The sequence below is a fragment of the Medicago truncatula genome, chromosome 2, assembly GCF_003473485.1.
Source record: "Medicago truncatula cultivar Jemalong A17 chromosome 2, MtrunA17r5.0-ANR, whole genome shotgun sequence".
NCBI lineage: Eukaryota > Viridiplantae > Streptophyta > Magnoliopsida > Fabales > Fabaceae > Medicago > Medicago truncatula.
The window spans coordinates 43,798,878-43,822,158 of record NC_053043.1 but is presented as its reverse complement, the minus strand read 5'-3'; the positions used below and the strand labels follow the sequence as shown (position 1 = coordinate 43,822,158).

The 23,281-nt window shown below is 32.3% G+C and overlaps 1 protein-coding gene and 1 long non-coding RNA gene across 2 annotated transcripts; both read left to right on the top strand.

The window, feature by feature from the left end:
• The first annotated feature begins 3,318 nt into the window (after nt 1–3,318).
• LOC112419019 (uncharacterized) lies at nt 3,319–4,751 on the top strand. Its single transcript, XR_003009026.2, has 3 exons — nt 3,319–3,689; nt 4,231–4,328; nt 4,424–4,751. It is a non-coding gene; the product is annotated as an uncharacterized lncRNA (long non-coding RNA).
• Nucleotides 4,752–8,829: 4,078 nt separating this feature from the next.
• LOC11412771 (G-type lectin S-receptor-like serine/threonine-protein kinase At4g03230) lies at nt 8,830–14,351 on the top strand. The gene is made up of 8 exons (XM_024776270.2): nt 8,830–10,153; nt 11,397–11,861; nt 12,215–12,331; nt 12,475–12,677; nt 12,921–13,131; nt 13,245–13,482; nt 13,618–13,768; nt 13,865–14,351. The coding sequence occupies exons 1-8, from the start codon at nt 8,878–8,880 to the stop codon at nt 14,162–14,164; spliced, it is 2,961 nt and encodes a 986-aa protein (XP_024632038.1). The 5' UTR covers nt 8,830–8,877; the 3' UTR covers nt 14,165–14,351.
• Nucleotides 14,352–23,281: the final 8,930 nt, after the last annotated feature.

Genomic DNA, 23,281 nt, shown 5'->3' with positions numbered 1-23,281 from the left:
TGTTAAGTATATCCAAGATTGGAATTTAACGTTTTCACTAGCATAACTTCTGCGGGTATTGAAACACATTAACTAAATAAACTAAATAAGTTAGACCTTCTAGCTGCTTTCATGATGTTCTTGTTGTTGCGTTGTTTTTGTCAGTGTTTTAGATTTATGGCGTTTTTTTGTATTGCAGATCCATGTCTGGTTTGTGGTTCTGTTACTTAGCATGCAAATTTATTCCTTTTTGTCTTCCATTCTTTTCTGGATTTTTTTTCCTGAAATTGGAATCCGATGTGTTTCATTTTTCCAGACGCTGCCCTTGATCAACTTTCTTTAGTCACTCAAGTGGCAAAGCACATTCTTGTTATAGCATTTGGGAGGAACAAATTCTGCGTCTAAAGTAGCTGAAATAGGATAGTTTTCTCCAGTTTCTGTTTGGTTCTTATTTATGGGTAGGTTGTGAACCGTTACAAATATCGGAAGACAGAAAGAAGAGTCGTGATATTGTAGTTTAATTGTATCTTAGCATGATCTGACTGTTTACTCTCATATGCATTATTTGTGATTTGTGAATAATCTTGGTGGCATGACTTCCATCAGGATTTAACCGAAGAGAACAGAAAAACAACACCCCGAGACTATCTGGAACTTGCTTTGCAGTCTGTTCAAGGGAACAGAAACAATGAATTTTGTTAGGTTAGTTTCTTATTTTTGAAAAATTATCCAAGACTGAAGCTCAAAAGAGTTAGAATGAGATAGGCACAGGCAAACATATGTAGCAGATCACCTAGGATAATTTTGTAAAGGATGCAAGTAATAATCCCTCAGATGAGTTTTTTACTCATAAGAAACGGTAAAATATTCCAAAACAAGTGTGCATTGAAAAGATGGTCAAGGAAGTGAAATTGTCGTCTTGGAATTGGCTTAGCTTTAAAGCAAATAGCCTTGGTTTGGTGTTCAAATCCAAGTGCTTAAGGAAGTAGTTGATCCATGGAGGGCTGGTCTGCAATATCTCGTTTTTCTGCATCTCTTTTCTAATGAAAATAAAAATATGATATGAACAATGGACAGTGGCTAGAATGTAATCTGGTTTGTATATTATGTCCACTGATATCTCTAAAGTATATATATATATATATATGGGTGAGGCCTACGTTACCCTCTCTTGTTTAGAGGATTTTACCTTCTCATGATATCAACAAATCAAAATGTAATATACATAACTAATATTAAATGTCAAATAAATGAGTAGATTTTTTCTAAAAATAAAAGAATTAATCTTAATTATTTTTTTTTGAAGGAGAGTTAATTTTAAGGGAACTTCTATGGTACACTCACAATTTTGAGTGTACCGGTACTCTTGTTTCACAAAATATATAAACTAAAGATCACTTTAATGAAATAAAAAGGTATTTGTCAATATTTATATTTTAGAAAACATCATTTCATAAGAAAAACCATCATTTCATTGTTTATAAGGATCATATTACAAAATTTACATTTTGTCATAAAAAATAATCAATATTCATTGTTATGAGTAATAAAAATTCTTAAAAATTAAATTTTATTTCGTCGAAGCTTTTGGTATATAAAATTTAATTATCTTAGTTGTCAATGATAGAAAATAATTATTTTTCTTCAAAAAAACAACTCATTTATTATTAATTTTACGACTTGGTGTACCGATACACCCAAATTTATTGGGTGTACCATAGAATTTGCCTAATTTTAATCATAAGGTAACTTTTAATACTTTTAATTTTTTTTTTTAAACAACAAATTATTTAATTTTTTTTTACATTAAGGTGTTCAATCTTAATTAATTTACACTACAAGACTTATAACAAATAAAATTTTACATTAAATTTCTTTCATCTGGATGTCCTTAAATTCATCATTTACATTCATAAAATTTCTTCCATTCCAGAACCCCGAACGTGAGAACAAAAACATCTTCTTTCAAATTTCTTCTTCTTTATCCTTCCATATTGATAAATTTTTGTTTCTTTTTCATTCTTCTTCCCATTTTGATTGTTCAATTTTGTCGTTTTAAATTGCCGTAATTTCCAATTATCATGAGAATTGTCGTTGTTTCTAGAACCACGTCAGGTATCGTGACTTATTTTTTTTATTTAAGCACCCAACCTAATAAAATCTGTTAACACGCATAGACCTGTCTCACTATCAGCAAAAACCTTTAAGTCCAAATAAAAGAACAAAAGCCTCATCACATAACCATTTCAGCAGCAACCAAAAAAATGCTAGCAAACTCCCACAACATCATAGCGGCAACACCTGCTAGCAACCCTTAAAGTACAACAGATGATTTACTCAACTGTTATAATTAACTACCTCACAGCCAAGAAAAATCAAATCAAAAAGAAAATTCAAGTCATCATACTTGACGTTGTACTGGAAATAACGACAATTCTCATGATATTTGAAATCATGACGATTCTCACGAATATTGAAAAATGCGGCAGTTGGGAACGACAAAATTCAACAATTAAAATGGGAGGAATAAATTTTATGAATATAACTGATAAATTTAAGGACATTCAGATGAAAGAAATTTGATGTGAAATTTTAATTGTTCTAAGGCAATCCTGTAGTGTAAATTAATTAAGATTGAACACCTAAATATAATTAAGGCAATATTACATTATGAGTCCTTTATCTTATTTATTTGTAACACTTTGGTCATTTGTCTTTATTTTTTCCCGTTTAGGTCCTTTATCTCTCTTAAAAGCACATATACATCTTTTTTCGCATTTTTTTTTTTAAAAAATACATAATTTTATTTTTAAAAATATATTTTTATGAAAACTGAAAAAAAATCCAAAAATATGATGAAGATGTTCATCATCTGCATCTTTTTCCTTTGAATCTTCATCATCTTCTTTAAATAAAAAATACTAAAATATATCTCCAAATATCGTGAATTAATGTTATATTCACCTCAAATCTTAATGTGAAAAAAGTAATTAATAGTACATTGAAAAGTGAAAATGACATTTATTTTGAAACAAATTATTTTTGCTAAAGCGACACTCATTTTAAAACGGAGGGAGTATAATAGATGTATCCACTTGTAATCCCCATCAAATTAAGCATGGTGAATACACTACTAAAAAATAAAAAATTAGTGAGAGAAATTTAGTGAGGGAAAACGTGAAATCCCTCGCTAATACCGTCACTAAATTTTGCGACCAAAGAATTTGTGAGGAATTTCATTTTTTCCGTCACTAATTTCCCTCGCTGATTTTTCTTTTTCTAGCAGTGATACAATTGTATCCATGGAGTTTGATTAGGTATATATCCTTCTTCCAATCAATCAATCTCATGTCATATTTTCATATTAATTTATTTTACATTACACAACAAATAATCAAGACCATTTGATGCTTCCTTATATAAACACTCCAAATCCATCAAATTCCAATGGTACAAAAGCTCCAAATCTCTTCTTTCTCTTAAACTCGCCTTAGCTTTTCTTACTTTTAATTTCACCTGTGTGTTGATGTTGCACAAAAACAATATTGTGAATTAACAGTCTTAAACGCACACTACATATTAAGATACATATATTTCCCATAAAACTCATAAACCAGTCTGTTTATATTGATGAACTCGATCTTGTGGAGATAAGCAATTTCTAAAGTCGGAAGAAAAGATTCAATGGTTCAAGGAGAGTTTGGATATAGGTAAATTATATCTAATTATTATTGATGCAACATTTCACTACTTCTGACAGAAAAAAAATAGGAACAATTCTTCCTGCATTTTTTTTAACGATATCCTACATCTTTTTATGAAATGGATTCTTCATGCATTTTTATGAAATGAAAATAAATCTTCTTACATTTTTCAAAGGTTTCTTCCTGCATATCTTTTTTTTCCCTCTTCCACTAGTTTGGATGTAAAAAATTATTGCAATTTCATCGACCCACCTGACTTGATATGATTTTCCACTAGGCATCGTGAAGTTGACCTGGCTTGTTGAATTTTCTGTAGAGAGCATCTGCACAATTTTGTTATATCATATCTATATATCTCTAGAAATTTAGTTTTCTGTTTGTTGGGAAAGTGCATGAGCGATAAAAAATGATATAATGTATTAATTTCCGGAAGTGTTTTATTTTGAAATATTTTCAAAAGTATTATTTACTTTTCTCTGAAGTTACTTTCTGAAATAATTTATTTATTTTTTGATAGAAAAAATAATTTATTTCTTTTGTTGAACAGAATCATCAAGAAACATTTAGCCTACCGCGTCATTATGCTAGAGATACTAAATGGTAATAAAAAGAACACAAGAAGGTTCTACCAGTGTTTTCAGTTATGTAGGTTTATTCTTGTTTACTCTTTATTGTTCTAATTAGTTAATGATGATTGTGATATGTTGATTTGTAATTAATTAATTTAGAGCTTGTATTAGGCATGAACATTGTAAGTTGATTGTTTAATGGACCCGACGCTAAGGGGAGCTTGCAACGAAGATTATTTCAATAGATGCGCACAAGACGATCCAAAAGAGTCAAACCGTTTTAGGATGCATCAATCGCCCGACACAAATTCTAGCCAGAAAGAAGTTTGCAAGTGAAGAATAGTATACTATATATAGTGTTAGTGAAACCATGTCTCTGTCTAGGTAGATAGCATGTTGTTTTTGCCTAGGTCTTTTGGAGTGGTTTTTCTCCAGCCTTGTACTTTTATGAGCCTTGTTCTTTCTTTTATCCTTTGTAATTGGTCACATACTCCTTGTACTCTTCTCTCTATTTTTTAAAGATATTATATTTTCCATTAAAAAGAAAAACAGTACTAAACTTTAGCTATTTAATAACATAATTATATGGTAGTGGTCATAATGGATTAAACTTCTTCATCCCCCAGCCTCGCTTGGAAACACAAATTAGAATATTCTCTTCTTGTTTCAACAAATATCTTTCAGAGTTTCGATTCTCATATGGTAGTTTCGTTGCATAAATGTACTTGACTCCAATTCCTTTATAATTTACAAATTAATGTGAAGTGGTTTGCTTGTTTTTTACCTCATTATCATTGGCATTATTTCACGAGTGTACCGTAGAAACTCTCTATTTTAAGACCTTGTACCTTAAACACTGGTGTGACCAGAAATCTGTTAGTTTAATATTATACTTAGAGAACCCTCAAGTACATAGCTTCTGATCCTATTAGCCATGCTAAATTCAAGTACATTGACATTGACAAAAAATTTATAAGAGAAAATGTTTAGATAGGCTTCTTAAAACTCATTCATGTGAAATCACAAAATCAATTGTAAAACCCACTTACAGAGGCTCTTCCCAAGCTTCAAATTCAGAATAGCACACCCTAGTTTTCACTTCCATTTCTGTTAAGGCAAATGCTGAATGTAACGAATGGTATTGTAACGAACTGCACTATTAATTATTATACCTAACCTGCATTGTTTCGCGAGTTACCCATTTGCATTCAATTGGCATAAACTTATTGTATATATATACATACGCTTTGGAATTTATTTGTGCAACCATCCTAATGTTCTTCATCTTCTTCTTGTTCAAGTATTTGCAGCAGTCTCCAATAAAAGATCTCACAACAAATGTTTACGTTGAATTTTTTCTGCTGAATTATGTATAGTGAGAAATTCTAATATGGTCACGAGACTAAAGAAAAAGTGTTTGGTCACACACACATAAAGAATTATTTTTTTAATAATAAGGAGGAAATTGATAAAAAAAAATGATTGAATATTTTGAAGAGAATCTTTTTATGCGCGTGTCCAAATATTATTGATTTGGTCTTGTGACCATGGAAGAATACCTCATGTATTGTAGCAGCATTAGCTTTTGCATTGTATTTCTAAATTCTAGTGCTAAAGTTGCTTTTTGGTGTGCATGCTGCCTTAATTTATTTTCCGTTTTCCACAATACTAGCGTCAAGCTAAATGATGTTACTAATTTGTTTAAATGATTTTGTTACTAAGTACTACTAGTAGTACAAAAGTTGGTTGGTAACCAATACATGATGCAATTGTCCTATGGTTTTTAGATAAGCAGTATTCGATTTACTGGACGAAGCAGGTAGGACGCAGACAACAGAAATTAAATCACCTTAAGTCTAGCACCCGATGCTGAAATCGTACAACCACGCGAGTGAGGACGGAGACTATTGAATTTTGAGTGAACATCGAATGCCTTGAGGATTGTTTGCACACTATCACTCGCCCGAACCTCTACTCGACATATTGTCTTCTTATGGCCCTCGAATTGGACTCGACTTTCTGTTATATGCTACTAACATTGTTTTCATAGTTGAAGAAAGAGCTAGGTGGCAAGAGAGAAAGATATTTTTCAAGGGTTGTGTCCAGAGTTGTGGAGATGTAAAATAGACCAAAATTGATTGAATAAAGGATGGGACATCGAATGGAATTCAAATGTGAAATTCACATGTAGACGTCACATTCCTCACAAGCTCGTCCTAGTCACAATGAATTTGTTAGAAAAAAAAAAAAAAAATTCTCTATAAAATTGAAGTCATCATCACATAAAATTCTATAGAGTATTATTACCAAATTGTTCTCTCTAATTTTAAAGTGGCTCAAATTTTATAGTGATCCCACCTTGGTCTATAAGGCTTAAATTGTATTCTCAATAGTTTTAGAACTACTACATTTCTAAAGCTGAATTCAAAATCTGAAAATGATTTTTTACCAATTCATGAAAGTGTTCTTGAGCAATAAATTGCACAAGATTCCTACTTATTTCAATTATTTATTCATGCTTGTTTTTTTTTATCAATTAATGTGTGCCATGTGTGTAATTCTATTTTTAAAAAAAATAAAAAAATGGTATTTTGAGAGAAGGAGGCACGTAACACACAAAACTCAAAGCTACCAAAAAATCTGAAAAATACCATTTTTTTTATTTTAAAAAAAATGGAATTACACACGTGGCACACATTAATCAGAAAGGGGAAAACTATAGGGGCAAAATCGCTCGTTTAAAACTATGGGGTGCAAAATCGCACAATTGGCAAACTATAGGGGGGAAAAGTGCAATTAAGCCTTATTTAATTATGAGGTGGGGTCACAATTTTTGTTTTATATAACCCAACAAAAAGTTAGCAGGTAATGAATCTGAGCCATCCAAATTATAAAATATTAAATCTATGGTCTTGGTTTAACTTTCCCATGATGGAAAAAAAGTTTGCTTTCCCAAATTAAACGGCACCCTCAAAGGATCATAAACCAAAACTCTTCTCTTTACAACACCGTTCAATTCAAGTTAAAGTTAAAATATACATTGAACAAAGAGTCCACTATGTCCCACCATTTTAAGTGGATTCCATTTCTAAAGTGTATGTCCTACATTGATTTCATCCAATAAAAGAGTGAGTGCTAGAAAGAGTGCTCAAAAGAGAATGTTGCTAGCATTCCTCTTATGACACATTATTTTTTTGAGAGCAAGAGAATATTAAGACAACATATTAGGAGATTATGATTTTTTTTTTTTTAAATATAGGAAATTGTGACTTGTAGAGCTAGAAATCTATGGAATTCAAATGCGAAATTCCCATGCACACACCTCGCTTTTGTTCGTCCAGGCTCATCCTAGTTATAAATGAAAGTGTTATTCAAAGAAAAAAGTATTCTTCATAAAATTGAAGCTATCATCACATTGATTTTATTATAAAATTATGTTACTAAATTGTTCTCTGAAATTTATATTGACCAGTAATGATATAATGTTTTTCCTTAGTGCCATTTTATCTTGAATCAACTGTTTACCAATAATTTGGTAAAAGCGTAATTTAAACCAATCAATCTCAAATTAATGACTGAGATCGAGTAACACATGCAAGTGTGGGCTTCTTTTACAGCAGGGGTTCTAAATTGGTCGTTTTGGATGTTAAATTTCTGTTTTGTGTTTGTTTTTCAAGGCTTCGTTTCCGCATTGAATTTTCATATCCATATGTTTCCGATTCTAAAACAACAACAATATACCAAAGACCGAAACCGATGGATCAGCTTATGCCACACGAAGAAAAGGACAAGTTGAAGAAGAAAAGTAAGGTGGCTTGACTAACTGCACATATCAACAACGAATGGCTAAGATTTCTACACTGACTTGTATATGACGACCCATTGACCATTACAAGATCACATTAAATTCAAGTATGAATATTGAATACTCCCTCTAATTAACAAAAAAAAATTAAGTTTTATGCCCCTTTCATCCTACAATGATCACTTTGTAAATTTATTTGTCCCATTTTATATGTTGTTATGAGTTTTTTTTTTTTTTTTTTAATTTTTTTTTATCTTTTTTCTACAAGTTTTTATACATTGTTTAAACTTTTGACAAACTATATTTCTTTTACGTTATTTTATAATCAACCATAATATTTGAACATCCCACTTTTTCCTACACTTATTTAACTCATCATTTTATTTATATCTTTCTTTTATTTCGTCCCATTATAAATTTATCACATCGTCTCTTTTACTTTTTCCTTTTAAAATGTTAAATCAATAAACTTTTAATTAATTTTCAATCAATTATTTATTATATATTTAAATATTGTTACTATTGTAGGTTAAATTATATACCGATCCAATATCCACCTATTTTTTTCCTTCAAAAACTCTTCCATTTGTCGTTTTAGATGTGGAAAATTTAGAACACTGACAAAATCAACTGTCTTCCATTCGTTGTACCATACTAATATACTATTATGCAAGCCCTATCGTTGACTAGGCGAGAAAATCAAAAGTGGCATGTAATTAACATGTGGTTCAAATTGTCTTTGTATTAAATATAACCCTTTTAATTTTAATTGATTATAATAAGCATATCATCATTCATCAAGTAAACTTGCATACTAAATATGAGAAACGTTGTTCTTTTTTCCCTCCCTTTTTTGCTAATATGCTTTCAACTATGTTTAGCTACAAATACTTTACACTTTGGCAATAATATATCTCAGGACAACTCAAATAACCTTGTTTCACTTGAAAGGAAATTTCGACTGGGTTTTTTCTCCTTACCAATTGAAAGTGGTAGCAACACCGAGAATCTTAAAAAATACTTGGGAATATGGTATCACGATCTGGAACCACAAACAGTGGTTTGGGTAGCCAACAGAAACAACCCTATTGTAGATTCTAAAGGAGTTTTTCAAATCGCAAAGGATGGAAATATGGTAGTAGCAGATGCATCACAAAGTTACTGGTCCACAAACTTAGAAGCGTCCTCGTCAAGAAAAAGGGTAGTGAAGCTCTTGGATTCTGGAAACCTAGTGCTTATGGATGATGATCATGGTTACTTGTGGCAAAGCTTCCAACATCCAACAGATACATTTCTTCCAGGTATGAAAATGGACATAAATTTAGCTTTGAGTTCTTGGAAAAATGAGAACGATCCAGGAATTGGAAGCTTCGCCTTTCAGAAGGCACAAACAGGCGACCCTCGAAGCTATAGAGTAAACAATCAGTCACAACTTTATTGGGCATTTGATGGACACAATTCAGATAAGATGTTCAACATCATTCTTGACTTGTTGGAGAACTCGACCTCTAATTCATTGCACAAGTATAGAGACATAACCATCAAACAACGATCTTTTAATTACGATAAATCAAGGTTATTAATGAATTCTACTGGGGATATACAATTTTGGAGGTGGTATGACATTCAATGGATGAACGAGTGGTCGCGGCCATCAGACGTATGTGACAGACATAATTATTGTGGTAGCTTTAGCAGCTGCAACAAAAATAATTGGATACCGTGTAAGTGTTTGCCAGGATTTCGTCGCAGGTTGTCGGATAATGATCATGGTTACCTTGGAGAACGCTACCAAGGATGTGTTAGAAAATCATCCAAACAGTGTGTCACAGCAGCTACCGACAATAACATGATATTCATCAAACTAACCAACATAAAAGTGGGAAACCCAGACCAAGGATTCTCATCTGAAACAAAAGCAGATTGTCAATCTTTATGCCTTAACAAGTGTTCGTGCAATGCTTATTCATATAAAGCTACATATAATGATCGTAGTTACTTTTCTTGTTGGATATGGACACGACAATTACCTACACTTCAAGAGGAGCAAGATGATGGTCGTGATTTTTCGATCCTAGTCAATAGTTCAGATATAGGTAATTTATATCTTCTTAATTTATACTTCAAAGAGGAGTATTATTTATTACTTTCTCCTTTCAATTTCTTCGATCTCTTTATCATATATCATTAATAACGGTTACTTTTGTAAAATTACTAGTGATTTATCTTTTCAATACAAAATTAACAACATTTTATAATAAAAATGTCAAAACGATTTATAATAAAGCATAGAGGTAGGATATATAATAATGAACAATTTATCAACTTAGACTCTATAAGGAGGATATAAAAACACTATTATGAGATCTTGATATGCTAAATGATTTTACAATTGAAAAATGAGTAAAATACCAATTCGCACCACTTAAATTTGCAAATAGACAAAAGAGACGCCAAATTTTAATTATGTTGCTTTTTTTTAATTATGTTGTTTTAGCTTTGTAACCGAAAAAAATTTAATTATGTTGCAAAACTTCGTCTTTTTGCTATCTTGTATCTGATTTACTATCTATTTAGTCCTTAAATTATACTTCATTTGATCCTTATTATAAAACAAAATTCAATTTATGGATTTACCGAATAAGTAGTACATCTGACCTGACCAAATACATCTATTATTCAATTAACCTAAAAAGTGAATTTCTTCTTATATCAAGGATCGGAGGGAGTATCATTTACTAGCAAATTTGCCCTTGATTTATATCACTTACTAGCAAATTAGTTTCAGAATTATATCATTTATTGTTAAACTAGTCCTTACATGTTAACAGAAGGACCAAAGTGCCTGACGTCATTTAAAATCGCAGTATATATTTTTCCCTCCATTTCTAGTCAATGTGGGTCACATCTCTTATAAATACAATTGCATATTCACAAAATTTAGAAAAATCTTTACCCATTAGAGACATCTATAACAATTGATAAAAGGAATACAAAATTTTATCGTGCTAGACTTTTCATTATTCCAGTTATACCCTTAAATAAATTTGGTTTTATGAATGCTATATTATTGGTTTTATTGAAAAAAATACAAAATTTAAATATATTTGTTATATTGGTAAAAGATAAACATAGTTTTTTTAAAATGAAAAGATAAATGTAGTTTGTTACTATTTAAAAGTCACATACATCTATCTATACATATAATTTTAATAAAAGTCAAATTTTTATAAAAAATATTGCTTATAATTTACATGCGTTAACGAATTAAAAACAATGAACAGGCAGATATATAAAGTGCCTATCTAAACGCTAATTGACATATAATTAATTTTGCAGAATCAACTGCCAAATCGTGTGGACCTTGTGGCACATATATAATTCCATATCCTCTAAGCACCGGGCCAACATGTGGAGACCCTATGTACAACAAATTCAATTGTAACTTATTGACAGGTCAGGTTAGTTTCATGATGCCAGATGGAAAATCCTATCGAGTTACCTTGATTGATGAAGCTGGTAGAAAGTTTTATATCCAAACGAATGATACAAATCACTGTGATGATTCAAGTAGTTATCAAAATGATAAACCTAGTTCACCATTTAATGTGACTAATTGGTGTTTTAAAGATGATCAAATAGAGGTCAATTGGGCAGCAGCACCACAACCACAATGTGATGAGTATTTTAGCTGCAAAAGTTGGCCCCATTCCACATGCATTGCAAACAGTAGTGGTGGAGAAAATAGGTGCCATTGTGATTCAAAATATATCTGGAACCCCTCAAGTTTAAGCTGTATCAAAGGTTGATTTTTAATTAGTCGTATCTCTAGAAATTTATTTTTTTAATTTTCTGTTGGAATAAATGAAGAAAAAAGTCGGACTTTTCTTTGAAAAAGATTGAATTGAATGACTTCAGTAACAATCACTACTAAAAAGTAAAAACAGTTGAAATATCGACAAAAATTAGAGACGAAAAATTTAACATTGGTTAGTACATTTTTCGTCTCTAATACTTGCCACATAATTAGAGATGGATATTGCATTTTTTCATTTCTAAATTTTCATAGCGATTTAAACTTTTTCAAATTGTGATCAAATGGTATATATATATGCCCTCTTATATATTTTCTGTATTTCATTTTTTTTCTTGGACAGGATCCAAACACTATCCAAAGCCATTAACTCTTGCAGTAATTTGTATAGTCATTATTATCTTAACATGTACGGTGGTGTTTGCTTATATACGGAGAAAGAAAATTGGCCACAAGCTTGGTAATAATTTATGGTTTGACATTTTAAATTTAAAGTGTTTCATTGCATCAAAATACATTTAATGTAAGCAAAGTTATTATAATTATTATTATTTTTTTGGTCAGAAAGTTATTATAACTTATACTTCTCTTTACTGAGTTCAGATAAGGTGAGCATTCAAATTCAGGAGAGCTTGCACGACAGTGAAAAGCATGTGAGAGATTTGATTGGCTTAGGAAATATAGGAGAAAATGACAGTGAAAGCATTGAAGTACCCTATTATACTTTTAGAAGCATTCAAGCAGCTACAAATAATTTTTCAGATTCAAACAAGCTTGGACAAGGAGGTTATGGCCCTGTCTATAAGGTAAATATGGTTAAGCAGCTACAAAAGGGAAATGATAGATACAAAATTTTAAGGCAGTGTATTTGCTAACACCTTTCCTTAATTACACACCATTATCTCCTTTGATTTCCATCAAATAACAAATTTAATTGGTTGATACCTTTTCTTGATAAATCATTGATAAAAACTCTCTAGATAAATAGCAATGCTCGCTACAAAATATTCATTTTATGCAAGAATTTATTCATGATTATTTTTATTCAGGGAAGGTTTCCTGGAGGTCAAGAGATTGCTATCAAGAGGCTTTCGAGTGTTTCAACTCAAGGCTTGCAAGAATTTAAAAATGAGATTGTTTTGATTGCCAAACTTCAACATCGAAATCTTGTTAGGCTTAGGGGCTATTGCATTAAAGGAGACGAAAAAATCCTACTGTATGAATACATGTCAAACAAGAGCTTGGACACATTTATATTTGGTTGGTTTCACATATTCCATATGTATACGTATAATATAACTTCCTTAAACCGTACTTTCATTTTTACAATCATAAATTTACTAACCTTTCTTTCAAATGTGAAATGTTGGAAGACCGAACACGAACTGTACTTTTGGGTTGGAAATTGCGGTTTGACATTATTGTTGGCATTGCCCGAGGGATGCTTTATCTCCACCAGGACTCGAGATTGAGAGTGATTCATAGAGACCTTAAAACAAGCAACATTCTTTTAGATGATGAGATGATTCCAAAGATATCAGACTTTGGTCTTGCCAAAATATTTGGGGGGAAAGAGACTGGAGCAAGCACCCAAAGAGTAATGGGAACCTAGTAAGTTCTTTATACAAATGTTATTTTAAAAGTTTAATTCACAATTCCCAAGTTTTGTTTATTTATTCAAATATTCACTAGGCCAAGATGTTTTTACATGCTTGCTAAAATGCTACATGTAACAATTTTTTGTAGTGGATATATGTCTCCAGAGTATGCTTTGGATGGATTCTTTTCAATCAAATCAGATGTTTTTAGCTTTGGCGTAGTCCTACTAGAGATTCTCAGTGGTAAAAAGAACACGGGTTTCTTTCGATCACAACAAATTTCTAGCCTCTTGGGATATGTATGTTTCTTTGAATCACTCTTGTAATTACTTTTCTCTTTTGATGAAGAATGGTGATATATTGACTTTAAATAATTTTCATGTGCATTGTATTAGGCATGGAGATTATGGACAGAGAATAAGTTGCTGGATTTAATGGACTCAGCTCTTAGTGAAACTTGCAATGAGAATGAATTTGTTAAGTGCGCACAAATTGGACTCTTATGCGTACAAGATGAACCAGGCAATCGACCCACTATGTCAAATATTTTGACAATGCTTGACGGTGAGACTGCAACCATCCCAATTCCATCACAACCAACCTTTTTTACAACCAAACACCAATCATGCAGTTCTTCTTCTAGCAAACTAGAAATAAGTATGCAAATTGATAGTAGCTATCAAGAAGGTCGATAGTGCACGATAGAGGTTAAACTCTTAATTAGAAGTATTTTCTAATGTTTATATAGTTGGTAAACATATCTCCATGTGGTTTCAATTTTTGACACCATATCCTCATCTAATTTTTAAAAATTGAACCAGGGAAATCTTTAGATTACGGTGCAATTGGTTGAATCGGATAATGAAATAAGGGTTTTGCTAACAAGTATTTTTATGACACTCTTTAAACATTCTTATTTAAGTAATAATTTTTTAATAATGTCAAACATTTCAATTCCTCCTCATACACTGAATATACAAACTTTTCTTAAAAAGTATACCGCGGGAGCACCCATTAGCATTTCTCAGCGGCTAAATCTCAAATAAAACATAAGACTAAATCCAGTTAATAGTTTTACTAGCTAATAGTCTAGTAGAGATAGAGTACTAATAATTTGATATTTTTTCAGCAAAATTTTAACATAAAATACTACAATAGCAGACGAATAAATAATAAAAAAACGAGCATTGACTAGTAGTTAGCCCATATCGTTTTCCAGTTTGCTTAGCTCATAGCAAAACTTCATGACTGTGAGTGTATCAAGAAAATAGAAAACCTCATGAAATGTATGTATCCACTACTACTCCAATTTTATTCACCACCCATTAGTCGTTACACTACCCATTCTTTATCACATGTGAGTGTAGGTTCAATTATCTTTTTAGTAGATTTGAGCTTTAACCAAGATAATAATAATCCTTTTCCATCTTTTTATACGGTGCCAAAGTTGGTTGGCATCTACTACATGGGTGCAATTGTGCTAAGGTCTTTAGATTAGAAATACACATTAATTTCGTAATATTTGACTTCCTAAACATATTTGCATTTTTCAACCAATCGGAAACCAACTTATGTTAGTCTTTTCAAAATTTATTAAACTTTAATTTTCATGCACAATCATTGTAAAACAATTTATATTATCAGTACATCACACAACTAATGTGTGAAATTTTGGAAATTGCTATAGTAAAAAATAAAAATCAAAACATTTTCAATAATATGACCGATTAAGAGTTTAAAAACTCTTTACACCAACTGAATAGTGAATTAAATCTAATAATTATGCAAATTTGAGTTTCTACACAAACATCACCAACTTAAGTTTCTACACAAACATTTACCAAAGTTTCAAAAACCCTTTGATGTTTACTTAATTATATATAATGCCCTCCTTATGTCCATAACCTACAATCATCATTTATTTTCTTTATCTACCACTCACAATTCATTCCTTGTTAAATATCTCTTTTTCTTCAAGCGTTAGTCATATTACAACTCTTAAATCAATTCAACACCCTCACCCTAGAGTCTCTACTATCTCCCTCTCTCAGAAGCTTTTTGTTTCAGTGTGTATGATCTGCTTTTATTGGACTAGTTTTTGGTAATTTGGTTCTTTATTCTTTCAAAGTAAGATATTTTTATTTTTTTGCATTTGTATTGGTTTGATTTATTTTGTATATGTTGGTTTTCTATCTTCTTAATTTCTGTATATTATTACACTAGTTCCATTTTTTTTTCTACTTCTTTCAATTGACACCATATATAAACAATCTCAGATCAGACACCATATGACTTCTACAAGTTTACTATATGTCATCAAATATAACTTATTTTCTTTTCTTTTTTGACTAAAACTTCTTTAAAGATTTCTTTTCTTATTACAATAATAAAATAAATTTACTAACCTTGTTCTCAAATGTGAAATTGTGAAAAGCCAGACACAAATGGTACTTTTTGACTAGTAATTGCGGTTTGACATTATTTTAGGCATTTTTTTTGCTCTATCTCCAATCCACCTAGGGTCAGGAATGAAAACAATTATATATGGGTTGTCTAATCATCTGGACCGTCATGTAGACACAATAGTGCAATGTTTGCATATTGCAATGTTGTGTGTACATGACAACTCATATGATTGTCCCACCCTTTATAGGAGGCATCAATATGGAATTGCTTGATGTTGAAACACAAACCTTGACCACTCAAGGTGATTGAAGAAAGTGGAGCACAATTGGGGTTTAAAGACACAGAGTTACAAAATCCAATGTACTAGAATTAGTTGTTGAATTAACTTGTACATGATGTAAACATTATCAATTTCATATTGAACTTTACACTTAAATAATATCTTTAAAACATCTGTATCTATCAACCAAATTCAACTTAATGAAAAAGCATTATTGTGCATTGTGAAAATTTTATTACTTCTTACAAGCTGTAATCCTTTGGTTTTGAATTGGTTAATGCATCATTATTGTTTAAAATGTAAAATGCATGCAGTAAATACACAAGTTCGTGATCTCTAACTTGCGACATTTGTTCAATGAAACAATATCTATGGAACTAAAAATAACACAAATAACAACAAAACCGTATCACTCTACAAGTTGCTACATTATTTTTACTGACATTATTTGAGTGGCTCCAAAAAAATACCTACAAAATTGCAAAGAGAATTTGTGCACTCTCTCAACAACAATTCTCTCGTAATTACCAGATGAGATGATCCGACCAAAAACCTGATTGTTCAAGACTGGGACGAGGCCCATAACCTCAACGGATCGGGTCACCTCTCAACTTCAACGCATACGCAGCCCATAGCATGGACTCCCCCTAAATCCACTTAATCAAAGTGTGTAAGTTAAGTTGGACCATCCAAACCGGATCCAAGGCAAGCTTACCACGATTTTCTCATAGGAGTCCTCTGAGGACACTTGTTCGGGTAAGGGTTTGAGGGCTTGAAACCCCAATTCATCATGATAAAGTCTAACTCATAGCCTCCACACACGTAAACACACTTTATACCCTGAATACCTCACATATTCAGTGCATTCTAACTTGATCGTCGAAGTGTTTGCAGTTATACCACCCATTGCGGAGAAGAAGCAATACCACTTTCTTAATTATTGCTCTATCTTCTCATTGCTTGCCTACATGGTTTTCCCCCTGTTGCAAGATATGGAGAAATTTCTAGTAAATTTAATATTTCCTTTTAATTTGTTTATAAAAAAATGTTATCCTGTATATATAAAATTCAAACAAATAACAATTACAAAGGAAGGTGCAACTACAATAATTTATCATATTGCTGAAATTGCAAATAAGCAGACTAATAATGGTTTAAATAAGAACAAGGTTGCTTACTAATTTATTCAATAAACAATTTTATAGATATATTACTCTAGGAATTGGGTGAGGGTTTCTCCTCTATCTCCATCATGACTCTAGATTAAGGGTAATTTATTGAGACCTTAAAATGGGAAAGATGAAATATGGACTCTATCCCTTGCCAAAACATTTGAGGGAAAAGATCAGAATTAAATATCACATAGTGCATGTGATTTTAAATGTGTCATTCACAAATATTCCAAGTTTTGTGTGAATTGGCTTCAGTGATCCATTGAGTGATTGAGAGAAAATTCTTAAACTCATGGTTTAACTAGGACTTTTGCTTCAAAAACATGCATGGTTTCGGTATGCCCTAAGTCAAATAATCCTCTTTCTAATCTTTATGGTTTCAGTTAACCTATGCTGATAGATATTTTTAATCCAAAAAATCATATGGCATTACTAGTTACTTGTACCGTAAAAGATGTAACTCAGAATATATGGTGTCATTGTTTTAATTGGTGTTAGCAGACTTCAATTTGCGACACATTTGTATCCGTTAATGGGACATCAAAGTATATAAAGACTCTGGTCGGTAAAAAAATAGCGGATAGCTGATAATGTAGTTGGTAACTTATAACTCATAGTTTATAGCTGATAACTGATAGCTTATAAACTAACTGAAGTATTTGGTAAAACTAGCGGTTCAACTAACTGATAAATGTAAAACGACATAAAAGTCATTCTTAATTTATAATACAATCATATCAAATAATATTAAGTGTTTGTAATTTCGTAATCTAAATTTTCTTTAAAAAATACTTTAAAATAATGAAAGGTATAATTTCATTAAAATGTAACACAATTGATGGTATATTTTTTAAAGAACAATTAAAGAATAAAGAACATGTCCGTGAGCTTAAAAAAATAATAAAGAATATTTTTTTTTTGAAGGAAAAATAATAAAGAACATAACACTAAGGCATATTTTCATAAAATAAAATAAAAACTGAAGGCATATTGTTGCATTGCGTCAATTTTTTTAAGGCATATTGTATAAAAAAATAACGAAAGTCATAAAGTAAAAAAATAACACTAATAGTATTTTGTTCCTTAAAAAAACTATTAGTATATTGTTCTGGAAAAAAAATGATATATTGTATACAGAAAATTACAAAGAAAGTTGGTTGGTGAATTTATTAACAAGAGCTAGTAATATTTTCTAATAAAAAAAGACAGTAGTATGGAGCTGTTATACCCTGTTTTTGGACCTAAAAATACAAGGTCCAATTTCATTTTAAACCTTGTCAATTATCAAATTTCAACTGCATAGTTCAAATTGTCTCTGCCTCGCAGTATTTTCAATCACAATTTTACCTATGTTTTTCTTGCATAAAACCTTTCGAAATGTCTTTACTTGTCTTGTAAGTCATTCAAAAGTGTCTCTGAATCATTACATTGCTTTTTCTACAGTTTATTTCAAAATTTGCAAAAAGTCGTACAGAAGGGTATTTTGGTCATTTCCTGCAGTGGGACCCATTTTCATCCTTGTGACTGTCTCTGAGTCTTTTCAAATTCATTTTTAACATTTCATCAGTAAACCTTGCTAATTTCATTTCAAACTTGCGTCTGAGTCAGTGTCAAGTCTGTTTGAGTCAGTTTAGGTCGTTTTTAGCCCTAAGGGCATTTTGGTCATTTCACATGAAATTTTGGCATGGGGAGGTTACTTTGAAGTACCTCATTTAAGCCATTGGTTCGTTTTAGTCCTTTTGTCAATTTTACTTTGGGTTTCACTTTACGTTTTGTCAGTTTACGTTTTTTATCCAATTTTATTTTGTTTTTACCTTTTTGCATTTTGGTCCCCAAAAGGGTCCAAAATTGCATTTCAGTCCAGTTTCTTTTTCAATTCATATTTCAGTCCAGAATTTTTTTTTATTTTTTTATTTTACTTTTCAGTCCTTTCTTTGTAAATTTCATTTCAGTCCCTTAACTCTTTAATTTTGCAGAAAAGGCCCAATGTCAAATTTGCGTTTTTTTTAGTCAGAATCCAGGTGGCGCAATTCAATTGGGTCAGAGGCAATACATGTCAGCTATAAATAGAGCCAAGTGTAAGATTCAATGCCATTAACTACACGCCAACTCAACAAACACAATCAAGTTTCTCTCTCCTTTCTGTTAAAGATCAAAAATCAGAAATTCTCAAGAACAGGAAGAACACAAAACCCTAACCGTTTCCAGAAAGTCACAAATTCATCAAGTTTCAGTGTTTTTCGTATCAATTCTCAGAGATTCGTATGAATCTTCATCACTGAATTGATCGATTCTCTGCAATTCCAAGTGCGAGCTCACATTGAAGCAAGCTCAAGCACTGATCACAGGAATTCTCACGTGGATCTAAGAAGCAAAAAGCAAGCTCAAGCACGTAATCACAGAGAGAGAGAAAGAGAAAGAATCGGAGAAGATGAAGAAACCAAGCCAGTAAACCGATTTATTTTCGGTCCAGAGAAAATCAAAGAACGTTCAAGTTTTCCGAAGATTTTCTCCTTCAAGAATCTCAACCAAAATTCAGGTAAAACTCATCTTTCTCTCTTTAAAAAGTATAATCACTGTTAAACCTGCAAACAAGATCCAAAAAATTTTCCAGAATCATAAAGAAAAATCATAACCGTAAACACCAAAACACAAATCCATAAGGATCCAAGTTTCGTAAGCGAGAACAAGCATCAGAGAAGTAACAAATACGAAACGATGTAGATCCTTAAGAGTGTTGAACGCACGCATTCAAAACCCTAAAAATCATTTCAAAACCGTTTGGAAATTCTCCGATCTACGTCGTTTCAAGCTTTATTTGTGAAAATCAAGGTCAGATTCGTGTTTAGGGTTTAAAACGAACAAGAAAAATGTAAAAAATTGAAATTCTGGGTGATTTGCTCGTCGGAACCCTAACTTCTCACCGGAGAAGATGAAGTTTCCGGTGGAACCTTCATCTTCTCCGGCCAACAACCACCGGAGAAGAGAGGAGAGAGGTGAGATGAGAGAGTTTAGAGAGAGAAGCTCTGAGTTTAGAGAGAGAGAGGGGGTTAGAAAATGAAATAAACCGGTGCCATGCCTTATAAATAAGCTAGTGAACCAGACCGGTCCAAGACCGGTCCAATCCTGTTGATTCCAGGCCGTTTGATCTAGGGTTTCAGGATCCTGGATCAATCCTGTGGCTCCTGTGAATCCGGTTCTTTAGGGTTTTGGTTTGGGCCTTTGGTTTCTTTGGATCTTTACGTTTTGCTATTCCTGTGCTATTCACACCCCTATTTTTTGCTACCTGCACCTATGTCTTGATTAAAATTGTGGTAAAATTCCTAGAAAAATTCATACATGTTTCTTGATATTTTCTTAGTGTTTTTATGACATTTTTGCACATTAAGGATCTATGAAATTTTGGTATAATTAATTCATAGCATTTTAATTCTCTTTGAATTATTTGTTATGGATTCTTCTTCACACATTTGTCCTTGATGTGAGAATATGTGATAAAAACTACTTGCTGTGTTAATATGAGAGATTTGTGCCTTTAATTTCATGTTGATTTGCTGTTTTGATTTGGTTCATAAGTTCTTGATTTTATGAACAATACATGCATATTTTGAAAGATATAAAATGCCAAGTTTATTCTAGAAAATATGGCATGAAACCATGCTTGCATGTTTCCAATAATTCCATGCTACAACTTGAGATAAAGAAAACTCTTTCAAAATTTGTTAAAGCATGAGAATTAGAGGCCAAGAATGCTTTAGGTTTCATACCTAAGTTTTTGGGGTTTAATGTCATTTTGTTAACTTTTTGTGCCATCTTGCATGCTTTTATTTCTTAGTACTTGTTATGTTTTTTTTCTTTTCACTAACAAGTTTATTTCCATGTTTCATGCATCTCATTTAGTATTCCCTCTGCCTTCTTTAGCCTAGCATTTATTTTTGCAAGTTTTAATTCATTTAGAGATGTAATTTACCATTGGTTTGTAGCTTGGCAAAGAGGCCATAGAATGTATTTAGGAAATGTTGTAATATGGACTATGGACACTATGGCGCACCGACACGCACACACTCACCTTAGATGTATGCATAGGATTGTATGGTTAAATAAGCGTTTAGGTTTTAAACACTTAGAGAAAATCCATCATTTTTCCAAAAAAAAACAATTGAACTTCACTTCAAAAATTTTCATAATAAATATGAAGTCAACACTTCATTTTTTCCTTTCTTTTTTCTTAAGAAAAATTCAATTCATCTTAACCATTTAGACTTTCTTTCTAATCACTAATCAAACCTCACTTTTTTGCTAAATCTAACGCTCATGAAGCCTCCCAATCTCCTTCTTCAAAACCTTTTTTCAAAACTTAAAATCAAACAATTAAAACAAAAAACAAGTTTTTTTAGCAAGAACTACGCCGGTTTTGATCCCGTAAAACGGTACGTAGGCAAGGGACTTTAACCCCTCCAAGCCGAAATAAAATCAAATTCTACTTCTTCTCACCCCCATTCTTAACTAATCACACCTTCTTTTTACAAATAAGCAATAAAACTAAAGCGTAGAAATCAACTTAGGAAAACGGCTCCTATAGAGGACTATAGTTACTCCGGGTGCCTAACACCTTCCCGTAGTAAAACCGACCCCCGAATCTAGAACTTTTTAAGGGTTTTTTCTCCTTTTACCCTTCCCAAGAAAAAAGAGAGATATCAACGGTCGAAAGGTTCAAGTCCAATTAATGGCTTGGCACCCCAAAACCATGATAACAGAAATGGCGACTTCACTGGGGATTCTTTTTAGCGGGTCGCGCCTAGTTTTCCTTAGTTTATATTTACGCTTTATTTTATTGCTTACATATGTGAATATTTGTTTACTTTCATTCAACGTGTGGGGTGAGAATATCAAAAGTCCTAACCCGGGCTGAGTGAACTTATGTTTAGGTAGAGATATAATCGACAATTCGATCCGGGGGTTGCCTCGTGTATTGGATTATGCGATCAATCTCACATAGCTGAGGCATTTTGGAGGTGATATTGTCGGCGTGTGTTGTCATGCTTAGGCACTTCACTTTCAATTGTTCGACGAAGCTATGAACCGTAGTTACCAAACCCATCCTAGCCTTTTTAGGACGTAGTGCGGTGGCTAAATTGAGTGTTGTCTCAAACTTTAGTCGTCACGCGATACTACACTCAAACTAGACCTTCTCACAAGTAATCATGGAACGGGTGTCGTCCTGTACTACCATGATATATGTGAGAGAGGTTGCAGTTTGGGAACTGTGTTAGAACCTTGGTTACCACTATCTAAAGCCTTAGTTCACCGGACGCCGTGTCCATCCGTGGCCCCGTTACTTTGAACCTCAACCCACATTGTAACTAAACAACGCAATCATGCATACATGCATTCATGCATAAACATTTTTCATGCATTCATCGAAGGGTTTAAACAAATGAGAATTTTTGTAAATAATCACAGGTATGAAGAAGACTAAGTGCTACAAGTTCAAGGAAGTGGATCTGGTTGGTTTGAGAGAGTTGGCACTCAAGGTCAAGAGTCAAACAGGGTTCCGACTCCGATATGGGGGATTGCTTACTTTGCTCCGAACCGATGTGGACGAGAAGCTAGTGCACACTCTAGTGCAATTTTATGATCCGAGCTTTCGTTGCTTCACTTTCCCGGACTTCCAGTTGGTTCCTACTCTCGAGGCTTACTCCAATCTAGTGGGTTTACCTATAGCCGAAAAGACGCCTTTCACCGGTCCCGGGACTTCTCTTACTCCTCTGGTTATTGCTAAGGATCTCTACCTCAAGACTTCCGACGTCTCCAACCATCTTATTACCAAGTCTCACATCCGGGGTTCACTTCAAAGTATCTTCTTGATCAGGCTAATCTCGGTACTACTCGTCAGGATACACTCGAGGCTATTCTTGCTTTGCTTATCTACGGGCTCATCCTCTTTCCGAACC

Bases quoted from the DNA above. Each gene is read 5' to 3' on its own strand.
- LOC11412771 (XM_024776270.2), top strand. From the start codon at position 8,878: ATGAGAAACGTTGTTCTTTTTTCCCTCCCTTTTTTGCTAATATGCTTT. The intron at 10,154-11,396 runs GTAATTTATATC...TTAATTTTGCAG, and splicing joins AGTCAATAGTTCAGATATAG to AATCAACTGCCAAATCGTGT. The intron at 13,132-13,244 runs GTTGGTTTCACA...AAATGTTGGAAG, and splicing joins CTTGGACACATTTATATTTG to ACCGAACACGAACTGTACTT.